This window comes from Mytilus californianus, unplaced genomic scaffold, assembly GCF_021869535.1.
Source record: "Mytilus californianus isolate M0D057914Y unplaced genomic scaffold, xbMytCali1.0.p SCAF_8, whole genome shotgun sequence".
Classification (NCBI taxonomy): domain Eukaryota; kingdom Metazoa; phylum Mollusca; class Bivalvia; order Mytilida; family Mytilidae; genus Mytilus; species Mytilus californianus.
This window is the reverse complement of record NW_026262734.1, coordinates 86487232-86501290: the sequence shown is the minus strand read 5'-3', so window position 1 is coordinate 86501290 and position 14059 is coordinate 86487232. Positions and strand designations below refer to the sequence as shown.

At 30.9% G+C, this 14059-nt stretch overlaps 1 protein-coding gene across 5 annotated transcripts in view; it reads left to right on the top strand.

Moving 5' to 3' along the window:
- Nucleotides 1-12926, top strand: part of LOC127710511 (autism susceptibility gene 2 protein-like) — a 148140-nt gene extending 135214 nt beyond the window's left edge. For 4 of the 5 annotated variants that reach the window (XM_052216434.1, XM_052216436.1, XM_052216437.1 and 1 more), the window contains 7 exons: nt 2438-2473; nt 3836-3928; nt 5321-5413; nt 7913-8123; nt 9552-9617; nt 10530-10815; nt 11768-12926. In XM_052216434.1, the coding sequence (XP_052072394.1) occupies nt 2438-2473; nt 3836-3928; nt 5321-5413; nt 7913-8123; nt 9552-9617; nt 10530-10815; nt 11768-12641 (1659 nt within the window). In that variant the 3' untranslated portion in view covers nt 12642-12926. The remainder of the gene's footprint in view (nt 1-2437; nt 2474-3835; nt 3929-5320; nt 5414-7912; nt 8124-9551; nt 9618-10529; nt 10816-11767) is intronic. The other variant, XM_052216435.1, reaches the window with a different exon arrangement.
- Nucleotides 12927-14059: the final 1133 nt, after the last annotated feature.

Below are 14059 nucleotides of genomic sequence, written 5' to 3'. Positions count from 1 at the left end.
TATAGCAATTTATAGGATATACTCTAGTATTATTTTTTTTGCCTGTATGATACTTTCAGATTCTGATAATTTCTTTTGAGTTGAATACATTTTTGGTTAATTACTGTTCTTAAGATGGTTGTTCCAAAGTTAAAAATAGAAAGAAGAGAAAACTTTTTTTCCATGATATAAGGACAAAAGTGAAAGTGTATTCCAAAACTACTGATATTATATAAAACAAATTTTGACATGTAAATGTAATATGCAAAAGCTACTTATCAGACAATATTGAAAAAGTCTTAGGAGAAAAATCTGTAGAATAACTGGAGTTAATAATTGCAAAACTATTCTGCATGGCAAGTGCATTTATTAAACGTATAGAATGATAAAAAAGAAAGGATATAGGTTATCCATCCATGACACAAAATCAGTTTATGAGTAGAATTGCTGCAATTTATACAAAATTTAATAAACAGTTTTACTTTAAGAAAACTGACTATGATAGCAGTAAATCTCATGACAAGACAATATAAATATAGACAACCCTGGAACATAAAATAATTTCAATTTATACATCATAATCATGACTAAAAGGTTAATCAGGCAAAAAAAATAATTAGTATTCTGGCTCAGAGAAATCATAATGCCAGCCAATTTACTCTAATAATATAGAACACATAACCTTTGCTATATCATCTGAGGCTTCTATATTAACACCAACCTAAAATGTCAGATGGGGAAAAAACATAACAAAAGCTGGAAATGTAATAAACAGTCTACAATTACTGATATGAGTCAAACTTATTATCGTCTGTAAGGCATGTTTGTTGATAGCAGGTTTTTTTTGCCAGGGGAAATATCTTTCCCATCTGACAAATATTACTTGTGATATTCACCATTCAGTAGCTATCTGTTTTATTGGCTCAATTGGTTCATGATATACCAGCGGAGCTACTTGTAAAAATAACTCCCTAATCAAACTGTCAACAGAGTTTATTGCCGTCTATATCAAGTTTTATACAATCCCACTTATCAGTTTCCTGTCTGATAACACGGCTCGTAAATTTCATAGGGGTTGAAACTGATTACCGAGGCTATCAGTGGATGGTTACGATTGGTTGATTAGGCTGACAAACAGGGTGTAAAAAATTGGAGAAGTGAAACATTGCCAGGATATCGTGATTACAGATAATTGTCATATAAATTCAAATTACAGGAATAATGACTTCCAATGATAATTTTTATTGACAAGATACAAGCCATTACAGAATTTAGTAGCAATTGGCATGGACTATTATGATAAAATATCCCTTTTTAGAGTCTGCCATCGATTACAAAAAATTTTAAGAGATACTCATCGATTTTGCTTTGTACAAAGGTGTGAAGCAAATTAAATTATTTTATCTTTTATGATCCATGAAAAATTGACTTTTTGTTATTTTTGCAGAAGTTATCTCTGCTTTGCTGGTTGCATTTCATGGTGAATTGGAAATTTGATTTTTGAGTATTTCTGTTCAATCTGATGCAAATTAGAAAAAAAAAAGGAAATGAATGATTTAATTTTTACACTGCCTTTCATCCGTTTTATCTGTACTTAAATGTAATATAGGGACAAAAGAGAAACTATTTATGAGAAGATATTGATTTCTGGGGTATTTATTTCTCTCAGGACAAATATGATACAGTAATATGGCACTAAACCCTATAAAATGTAATTTGATATGAAATATCTGAAGAATTCTTTTGACTTAATATAAAAGATAATTCTGCTATCCAATGTATATCTTTTGAAGGAAAAGAGGTCCTTTTAAGGAAATTTATGATTGTAAATTTTTTCAGAATAGAAATAGTTTTATCTTGTTTTGTTAAGTGATAGCTCAAATTCACAGCTGATTTAATTTAGGAAACAGTTATTTTGTAAAAATTTTACATGTTTAAGTAATATTTATTAACATTATAAACTGATAAATATGTAAAATAAAGATGTCCATTGACAAAGATCTTTATCCAGTTTTGTGTGATTCAAGCATTCAATGTACTATACACCAACCAGTCATCTTTGTATGGGGGCTTTGGTTGTTTTCAATAATGTACAGGAAAACGTTGTTTTTTTTCAATCTCTGCATTCCAGAATATCCCCTTTTTATGTTAAATGTATATGATTTTTAGTCTATAGTAAAATGTTTTATCTCTATGTACTTAGTACAAAAAGTTCAACACATTTGTTTACAAAAAATCATTTAATACGAAAGGGAAATTTTTTTTAATGAAAATGAAATGTCAGCCTTGTAATAAACCTTAAAGGATTTTTTTAGATGAAATTAAAAGATTTTATTTCAGAGAAATGGAAATGTCACTTCTTTTGTCATAAAAGTCATACACGGCTTGATAATTTATTTAAGAACCACAAAAGGCCACAATAAAATTTGTTTATATATTTTTTGTTTTTCTTTTGCAGGTCAATAAGTTTGGAGATTCTCCATTATATCGCAATGTAAGTACATGTACTTGATTTTGATGTAGATACATAATTTATGAAATGTTGGGAAAAGTGCACTTTTAACAATTAAAATGTCATTGAAAATTTATGTCGGGACTAGTGGTCTTAACATGTCATTGAAGACTTTATTTCGGGAATAGTGCACTTAACATGTCATTGAAGACTTTATGTCAGGAATAGTGCACTTAACATGTCATTGAAGACTTTATGTTGGGAATAGTGCACTTAACATGTGATTGAAGACTTTGTCGGGAATAGTGCACTTAACATGTCATTGAAGATTTTATGTCAGGAATAGTGCACTTAACATGTCATTGAAGACTTTATGTCAGGAATAGTGCACTTAACATGTCATTGAAGACTTTATGTCGGGAATAGTGCACTTAGCATGTCATTGAAGACTTTATGTCGGGAATAGTGCACTTAACATGTCATTGAAGATTTTATGTCGGGAATAGTGCACTTAACATGTCATTGAAGACTTTATGTCGGGAATAGTGCACTTAACATGTCATTGAAGACTTTATGTCGGGAATAGTGCACTTAACATGTCATTGAAGATTATGTCAGGAATAGTGCACTTAACATGTCATTGAAGACTTTATGTCGGGAATAGTGCAGTTAACATGTCATTGAAGACTTTATGTCAGGAATAGTGCAGTTAACATGTCATTGAAGACTTTATGTCGGGAATAGTGCACTTAACATGTCATTGAAGACTTTATGTTGGGAATAGTGCAGTTAACATGTCATTGAAGACTTTATGTCGAGAATAGTGCACTTAACATGTCTTTGAAGACTCTTAGTGAGTTCAACTAGTGAGGATAGAAATGAGGACTTAGAGAAATCTGCTCGATCTTGTACAAGTTACAAAATATATTAAAAAAAAACTAGTGTATTGCTGTTCTATAACTTAAACTTGCTGTTATAATCATGCATTCTTTAGGAAACTATAAAGTTTTAGTCTTGGGGAATTCCAAGGGTAATTAGGGTATAGAATAATCACAATCTGAACATGTTTCAAGTCATACTTGGGACATTTATGAGCAAGGTTGGAACTCACAATCTCAGAGTTGACAGGCTAGTGACCACTGTAATATGAATTTCCAATAGACCAAATGACTACTGAGGCTCCTCAGTGCTGATTGATTGTGTTTGGTTAACATTCTATTATGACTAAAACTATTTAACAAATCTGCTAGATAATGTACATAAATTCTGAAACTAACTGTAAAGAAAAAAATACTATCGCTTTGATGTGGACCCCATGTCTTAACAGTGTTATTTTAAAATATTGCTATTGTGTTTTTAAAAATTATTGCCTAAAGCTTACATGTCTTTTTATTTATTTTGTAGTTTGGTATGCCACCAGGTTATGCAGGATTATCTCCCCTGATGCCTCCTTCTGGAGGATTGTCGTCCACACTGACTGGAGCATTTCAGCCTAAGGTAAGGATTACTCTTAAAAAAGTTATTTTAAGAAAACATACATACATACAGTGAGTATTGTATCTATATTTAAAATGACTATGTACAGAGAGTTTAAAAATCATGGTGAAAAAAAATACTTTTTTTTTAAAAGTGGAATTGATTTTGATAGGTTTTTAATTATTATTATTATTATTATTATTATTATTATTATTATTATTATTATTACTCATTTCTACATGTAATTTATATTTTATGAATGTTTAGAGTCAACAGAAAAGAAATATTGCATGAAAAGCTTTGTTGTTAGAGATTTTTGTTGTTGTTAATCTTTGATATTAAGGAACTCCTTCTATCACAGTGCACTTATTTGTTTAATATTCTTAGGCAAAAAATTCATTAATGAAAATGTAGTTTACAGTATTGTGGTCAAATAATCTATTTCACAACATGGTATTTAGATGTACCGTTGCATAATTGGGAAGTTGGAAGTTTGGTTCATTGCACTTTTCTTTTCATCATTAAAACATTTCACAAAGAGTCAAAATAGAGCATGCAAAGTTTAATGCATACCTGTTAACCTCTCAACAATTTCCCTGAGGCAGTTTCTGCTTTTAAGTTTTCTCTGGGGGAAGTTTTGGGTAATATATCAGAAAATATTTGTAAATATAAAAAATGTTATGTTTGTTAATTTTGTTTGAAGTCAATTATAAACATATACCTTTTGTTTTCCACTTTGTAATGTTTTCTTCGCAATATATTTTGTAAAAATGATGACTATATATGAAAATTGGTCAATTTTAACTAAATAGATTTGTAATCTGAGATCTTGTACGGGAAATGCTAGCCTCCCAGAAGCAAATGTTTTATTGTTGGGATTCATAAGAGTAAAAAAATCTCCCCCTCCCCTGCTTTTCCCTCACCCAGGTGGTAAAGATTAAAAGGTACTTAATGGCTTTTTTATACTTTTATAGCCAATTGAACTTTGTAGTTAATTGACATTTTATTCAAAGGAATTTAATGTTTCTTCACATGTCTTTTTAAATTAATAATTCATCAAACACATAAACATGTAATATTTATTTGCTACGAGATAAACAAGCTGGAGAATGATTGAACTGAAGTTACTGTTTAACAAATTTTTTCATGAGCATTTAACGTTCACTTAAAGTGCAAATTCTGCATAAATATGCCATGAATTTGATTTATATGTAAGTCATGTGATTAGAATTGATATAACATACTGAGAGTAAACCCTTCTTATTTATGTACGAAAAAATTTCTTGAAAATTTTGTTGATGTACTGTAATTGGCTGTGTTTAGTGCGCATTTGTGAATAATACACCATAACTTTTGTTCTTATGTGAAGTTGAGTTTGTATGCTTTATTTTGTATATGATCATGTGTTTACAGAGGGTATCGACAGGGCTGCACCCTTCACAGATGCTGCACTCCCTACGAGATAGAGATAAGATCCCATCAGCTGCAACATTGCCTGCACAAAAAGTTAGTGTTTTATGCCTTATTAACTTTTCACCATTTGCACTAGTCTAGAACTATGTTACTCTTTGTTTAAAAATGGCATTGAAAGATTGTTACCTGATTTAGAATTGTACTCACGTTTTCATAGTCTGATAGAGTTTATTGTCTCTGTCATCAAATATTTGCGACTGGACATTTAATCATCAAATCTATTGTCTGTAATTGATTAAAGGACGTTTTCCTTTTAATCAATCAAAAGAAGCTCATTTAAGTACTGGCTATTCAGTAGTATTCATGGGCAACAATAACCATTTTTGATGGATTTTTATGTAGAATTTGTCAGTATCACACAATCTAATTTTCTCTAATAAAAGTTTTTCCTCAGCGGAAATTACTATCCACGAAAATTAGATGAATCCACAGTATCTGTCAGTCATTTGCATAAAATAGAAAGTAGTTCAATCTTAACTGTGAGACCAAGTGAGCAGAAAACAGTCTGAATTCTAACCAGCAAAGAAATTTTCAATGTTATTTTTAAACATAGTGTATCAGACGTTAAGATATATATATATGTGTGTGGTTCTATTAACAGTTATATTAAACTATCATGCATTAATTTGTTGTTGTAAATGGTATTTTACAACAATGCTTCTTACCCTATAAAATATTTTGATTGACGAAAATCTCAGAATAAATTCTCAATCTACTGTTCTTTTACGTGTAAAATGTTTGTACCCTGTTTCATTTATTATTGATGCATATAAAAACCTTTTTCAGTCATTGAAAATTACATGCTTATAAATCAATCATTTGAAAGCATAGCAGAAATGCTAAATTTTCATTGTTTTTAAAAATATGGCAAATATTTAAATTTCATTTTGAAAATTAAATTTGGATATTGTTATTTGGGTTGGGTCAATCAAAAAAGTTTATGTCAGCAAAAATGGCATTAAAATGACCATTTCTACTTGCTAAGAAACCTGACATGTAATGCATTTGGTTAAAGGTTAGAAGCACTGGATGTAGTACGTTTTAATGTTGTAAAAAATGACTGGTATAAACTGTGAGCATGTAACATCAGTTTGAAGTCTATAAAAAAAGTTCTGTACAAATTAGTTTATGAAGTGTATAATGTCAGTTTTTTTTTAAGGATTGTAAATCAGTTTATTAAGTATAATACATGTTATTTAAAGATAGCATGTTAAAATGGAGATTTTTCATTATCACTGTTTTCAGGTAAAATTATATCCAGCAGAAATTTGATACTAATTATTTATTTAAATTAATCGCAAGACTTCCAATATATAAGGTTTAATGTACATAATTTGACAGGTTTGTCTTCATCTGAATGTTCATAGTGAAAAAAATTGGGAACTAAAAACTGTTTTAATCTGAAAATTGAAAATCTTTTAACATTTTATAGATTGATTTACTAAATCATATGGTTATATGCTAGCTAGCTTTAGAAAATACATTTTGCTTCGAATATACCAAATGCTGTAATTCTTATAAAAGGATGGAAAACCAGAATGGAGAATTTGTAATATATTGACAATGACATAAGCCAGCCACAATTCTTTGGAAATTTGATATTTCTTTGTGCTTCAATTTCATAGGTTTATTGAACCAAAATTTCCTTTTTGAAATGCAGTACTGTTAGATTACTAAAGAAATTATTCCATTGAGGTTGGAAAATAGTATTAAAATCCAAATGAAATACAGTTCTTTGAGGATTTCCACATATTGACCTCATTTAAATATAAATAAAAGAAGATCATGGGGAAGACCTTACTGAATGAGACAAAAACCCAACCACACATACAACTAAAAGACATCTAGAAGGCTAAATACTGTCTAATAGTCAGGTGTCTATACAATATGGCATGCTCCAATTTGTCTAAAAAATGTTGTGAATAAATTAAGCTTAAACTATCGAAGATTTGCCATCCACACAAAATTATCAAATGAAAACTTTTCTAGGCTGAATATTATATTGCTAAATCCATGTCTCAAATTTGTATACTATCTAATTGATACTGTTTTTAAGGTAGGCAATATTTTATTTGCAATCTGCATTTGTAATAATTGAAGAGTTAGAATGCAGAGAATCCAATATGGTTGCCCACTTAAAGTATATTCAATAGATATGATTTGAATTGAATGCACACAAATAGCCAATATAAAAACATGTTACATAGGTGTATCAATATACTGATTTAACTGGATTTTTGTAAACTGTCATTGTTGCTTGTGATAACACATCATTCTACATTGAAATGCAGTCCTTTAGGTACTGTTGAGATACTTTTATTTTGGAAAGTTATTTTGGTGAAAAAAAAATCATCTTAGTGTTTTATTTAACAATATTTTGAAAATCCTGAATTTTAGTTTGTTGTTAAGCATGTTTAGATGTAGTTTGAATAATAAAGTTCTGGTAGAATAAAATTCTAATATCTTCAGGAAATGTATATTCTTATTGTTGGGGACCAGTTGAGTTTATATATTTACATCTACTTTTTACAGAAGCCAGGTAAATGGAATGCAGTCCATGTACGGATAGCATGGGAGATCTACCAGCATCAACAAAAACATATAGAGTTACAGAAAGGGCAGGAAGGGAAATCAATGGAGCCGTTACGACCTCCAAGTCATCTCTTCCCAGGAGCTTCTTTGCATAGACCCACAGATCTGTCTGCCTCCACGGGACTCTTGTCTCAAGGTTTGTGTTTTTCTGGTAAGAAATTAATTAGCATCTACTAGTTATTCCCTCTAACATCTACTAGTTATTCCCTCTGTTACTGGGGATTCATGATTATTCATTGGGTACTAATAGACTATTTTTAATTACCAACTTTTGACTCCAGAGTTTATAATTTTTTGACAGGTTACTTACTCTGTGGTAATACATTCTGATACTTGGTCAAGTAAGAGCAACTTAAAGAAGTAAAATCAAGTGCAATTTAGGGAAAAAAATTAACTATTTTCGGATGATTTAGTTGTGTATAGAACACATAAAACAGTTATTTTTTCCCCAATATTGCAGATTTAATTGAAAATTTCAAACTCTATAGTCAAAAATCGCTAATACAAGAATTCAAACACTCAAAGTAATATAAATTTTCTACTTTTCCAGTTCAATAGATAAAGTATCCACAAAAATTAGTATCCATAAAGATAAATGAATCCACAGTTTGTTTGGTGGGAAAGAATTTTGTACTTTTATTTAATAATGAATTATCGTTATTGGTCAGTATTTTGGACTTCTTGTCTCGTATCGAAAGACTAGATTTGATGTCCTTACAGTCAAAAATTGCTAGATAATACATAAAAAGGTATTGCCAAAATACTGTAAAGTACAACTGACCACATCAATCATCAACACCTTACTTATATACAAACAGAGACAAATAATAACAACATATTACACAAGTTAGTCTGACTTAGTACAGGCACAAAATGAAGCGTTAGACCAGTTTTACATTCACAGAAATGTAAACATAGATGTCAGCATTTGATATAGTATATGAGCACATATTTTTATGTTTATTAATTTGCCAATCAAAGCTTTAATAATTTTGAATAAATACAGAGCATGTTAACAATATTCCAAATAGACATCTCATTCTTATATATGAATGCCATTCTGTAAAAACAATGTATAAAATTCACATTTGTTTTTGAAAGTGTGCAGAAATATTAATGTATCTTTTCAGAGAATTAATATGTAGCAAAAGTAATCATGGAAATGGAAGTTTGCATTTCAAATTTAAAATCTAAATTGAAAATTGTGTTATTTTACAGTCTAAGGGGAGATAACCACAAGATAAAATATAAGTAGCTTTTATGATAGTATACTTTAATGGGGTTCTTCAAGAAAAAGTTATCTGAAAGTCTTTGAAGGAACTTGCATATACATTTGCTATGGTGGTTGATCTAAGAACATATTTATAGCAATAATTTACATATATGGTAAACAAAAATCTTGGCCTCTGAAAAAATGACTTCAAACCGACATATATAATTTTTTTTCGAAACAGCCAAGAGTAAATAAATTTCTTTTAAAAATTAAACGAAATATTAATAAGAAAAAATAGATTAGTTACAATTACAAATATTTAAGTTTCTTGTAAAGTTTATAATTTTATACAAATGTTTATTGCAGGTTCTCATGGCAGAAATAGTCTAGAACAGCCTGGACATAGTGGCTTCCTGAACCCAATGCACTCAGGTAAGATATGTAATATTTCTTTTAATTTCATTTCCGTACCATAATGTAACAAATAAGCAACAAAACAAAAGTTCTGCAACAAGAACTGAATTTGTACATGTGCAATGAAGAGGGTCTGTACATAATTTTTACGAATAAAAGGAGATGTGGGGTTTATGTCAATGAGGCAGCAACCAAATGTTAAGAATAACCAAAGCCGTCTAGAGGTCATTTAGCTTGTTACCTGACTACCTGACAAGAGTCAAAGATTTGATTAAATTCTCTTTGACAAATAGTTTTCTAAAAAAAAGTCGAAAGATACCAAAGGGACATTCAAACTCATAATAAGAAAATAAAATGACAACGACATGGCTAAGAAAAGAAAAAGTCCAACAGACAAACAACAGTACACTTAACAAAACATAGAAAAGACTGAGCAACATGAAACCCACCAAAAACTGGGGGTGATCTCAGGTGCTCCTTAAGGGTAAGCAGATCCTGCTCCACATGTGGCACCCGTCGTGTTGCTAATATTAGTACAATCCTGGTAATAAGTCCTATTCAGTAGGTCACATTCGGTGAAAAGGGGACAGGATTGTAATTACGACAATTGGAACATATTCATTGTCATCTGTGAAACAGATATTCCATAACGTTCAAATGTTTTAAAATGATTTAAAAAAAATATAGTAATTCTCATAAGTATGATTGCAGCTGTTGCATTGCATTTGTTTATAGGTGAATAGTTAACATATTTTTGGTGATACAAAAATGTATTCACATACATATGGATATTAAATTACAAACAAACAAAAATCTTCATTAAAAAAGAAAAATCAAAAGTAAAAAAAGTAGATGGAAGACCTAGATGGAACAATCTTTCCTTCACACAAAATTAATGCAGTAATAATTAAACTGACCTTTCAATTACAGGTGCTTCCCCATTTCCAAAACCATCACCTTATTCCATGTCAAACCCTCTTGGTTTTGGAGGATTGGGTTCAGCATCTGGGGCATTTAGTGGGCGTGACATGCCAAATGTTCCGGGACTGACGTCACCTCACGATTGGAACCGTTTACATCGGACTCCTCCAACATTCCCTGGTGTCCAGGCAGCCTCCTGGAGTAAACGGGAAGATGGGGAGATTGATCGTGGTGACAGGGGACCAGAAGCAGGTGTTTTAGCATTGGACAGAAGACGGGAAGAAGACCGAGAAAGGTAAATATAGAAATCATGAGAAATAATTAATTATATTATTTCTGTTGTTGATAGTTTTCTCTCTTCATTTGATTGAGAAGAATTGCAAACAATTTTTTTTTTTTTATTTAAGGATAATTTAGGTAGCAACCCAACAACACAAATAATCAAAAGATAACCTGAGAGGTTTACACACTGTCTTCAACAATAGGTTTCTAACAACAGGGCAAGGTCTGAATCTCACTGAGTTTAAAAAGGTGTGAATACATTTGACAAAGATCATCCTTCAATTAAATACAGGTTTAGAAAAATGTGAATTATACAAAAGTAGGAAGATATTTGATGTAAAAATATTGATTTTTATTATATCCAATGCATACTGATTTTGCTTGTCACAGCAGGTAAGCTGGATTTACAAAAAATACATGTTCTATTATATATATAGATTTTCAAGAGTTGTTTTTTTTTCACATATTGAATGAACTGTTGAAATTGATATGCTTGAATAAATACTAATATTTTAGTAGCTAGTTCTGTACATACATATTATAGAAATCACTGATTAAACATAAGGTCAAAATTGGAAAGAGTTCAATAACCTATATATAGCTACATACAGCAGGACAGTACATATATTTGTTTTATGAATCTATGCAGATCTAACATTGTTGGCCTTAATTTGAGACGGAAGTATATATAGATTATGGTGTAAGCCCTGAATAACCACAGGTTATCTGATGGAGAACGCCTGTTGTAAAGTTGTTACATATTAAGACATATATCCTGATATATATAAGAAATATACAGAACAGACTGAAGTGCAGACAAATTAGATAAAGAATAAATAAGGAATGAAATTAAACACCATCTAAAACAGATAGAACAGAAAAATACATATCTAGTTAGAAATTGATAGTTCTTTAATAAATATTTGAATTAAATAATAAGACATTTATTTTTTATATACTTTCAGGGAGAGAAGAAATGGCGAACACGACAGACGGGTTAGTTTAGAAGAAAGGAGTAGAGAAAGAGAGTTATCTTACATGAAAGATGCACATGCATCAAGGTCTAGATCTAGGTCTAGGTCACCATTACAAAATGGCCGTGTTGGTTCTGCCAAATCTGATAGTAGCTATGAAAGAAGATTTGACGATAAAAGTGGACTTAAAATTAAGCAGGAACGTCGTGAGGAGGATTTAATTCTTCATGCCGAAAGGGATAAACTAAGAACAGACTATTTATTGGGTCGTTCCCAAGCAGTTAATCCAATGAACTTCAGCATGTTGGATCGTGCTAGACTTTTAGGGGCACCGTCCCCATACATGTTTGGTGACCGTGTGCCACCCCACCCTGCATTATTAAGTCAATATGATAAAAGTCCATTAGAAATGAACTTAGGTCAGCATCAGTTTCAGCTCCAGCGGGATATGGAGAGGGAGCGAGAGCGAATGCTGAGCCGAATTCAACATCCGTCATTGTTTGATCCGGAACAGTTACGAAAAGAAGAACTTTTTTTACAGGATGAAAGAGTGAGAAGAGACATACTAGAGAGATTGCCATTTTATGATTCACAAAGACTTGCCTTTGAGCAAAGTAGATATCCACATTTACGTCCTCCAGATCCGCTGTCGGCACACTTTCCAAGGACAATTAGCCCGATGATAGCGCATGCAAAAGGGGGTTCCCCTGCCGGATACCCTCCTCCTTTAATACCTTCCTCTAGTGCTACTCAATCTCGGACTCAGTCTCCTGCCATTGGGCGGAGCAAACCTAGTGCAACAGAGACTAATGACAAAAGAGATAACTATTCCAATTCAAATGATCCAGGTGTTCACAGCAGATAGGAGTTATCTCCCTTAGAATATTGTTGTAAAAATATTGTAAAGATGTAATCTGTGCTTTAAAAGCAGAAATGTGATCTCATTGGCAGCTATTATTTTTCATTTTTTTTTTTTGGTTCCTTCTGAACTACGACAGTCCCAAAATTACTACTGTATACATTGTCCAAATTTATAATGGAATTTTTTTTTTCATAGTTGGCATATAAAATTTTCCATAGTAACTTTGGCCTGAATATAGATATAGTTGGCCAATTGCAGAATACAGCAGGGGTTCAAAATTGCATTATATACATGCAGGACAATTTCAATTTGAAGTGAAAGGTAGTCCTTAAAAATGTCCTTTATAAAGCATCAGTGTAAAGAATAGGAGGTACTTGACTTAATGGAAAGTCCCCTCCCAGAAAAGACAGGTCCAAGACCTCATGGACCCACACTAATGTGAAACCCTGATAACATAAAGAGATTTAAAAGAATTAATGTGTTGACATTTTGTTGATTTTATTTTAGAAACAAATGCAAAAATCAATACCTAGCTGATCAGATGAATTTAAATTATTCTGCAATTTGTCAAACAAATCAAAGAAATAACTCATCGGACATGCTAATTCCATTTATTTAAATTGATTGTACATTGTCTTATCTAAAACATTGCTGAAAATATACATATGTTGGAGTAAAGAGGGAACTAGAGGGTATTAAGATGATTTTTTTCTGCATTTCCACGTGCATTTAGGTATGTCATGAAATGTAAACATTAAGCATATATACTTTATATTAACTGAATGAGTAGGAATTTTCTACTAAAAAAAGATTATTTCCAAGGTATTTGTTTCACATATAAATGTATAGATCATTTTAGCCTGTCACTTTTTTGGTAGGTTTACTTGTTTGCAAGGTGCACTTGATTAATCAGCAACTTAACTTGTTGGCTAGATGCACTCGATTAATCAGCAGTCTGATATACAGAGATTTTTTAGATACTTTTCAAGACACATTGTTGAACACTTGGCATTACATTTTTCTACATCTTTAAAACCTGACTTTCATGAAATTCTTTGAAAGTGTAGAAAATGGTATTAAAACACATACAAATAATTAATAAATTTTTTTAATACTTTTTGATATTTCAAATTTGTCTGGTAGTGAATAAGTTTGATTATTTGGTTATGATTTTGTCTGTTAGGTAATGTCAGCTTATTTTTTCTTCACAATGGGTTTTGTCTTAAACCAACACACAATATATATTTGGAATATTTTTACTTCATGTGATAAATTTTTAGTTCAAAGGTACACGTACCATTTTTCGAAATATTTATTTTTTGCTTTACTGGAAGAATATTTTTTGATGTACTAAAGTTTAATTATACAGTTTGTGAATACAGTTTTCTCTATTTGAATCCCATTGTGTCTTTTACAAATTT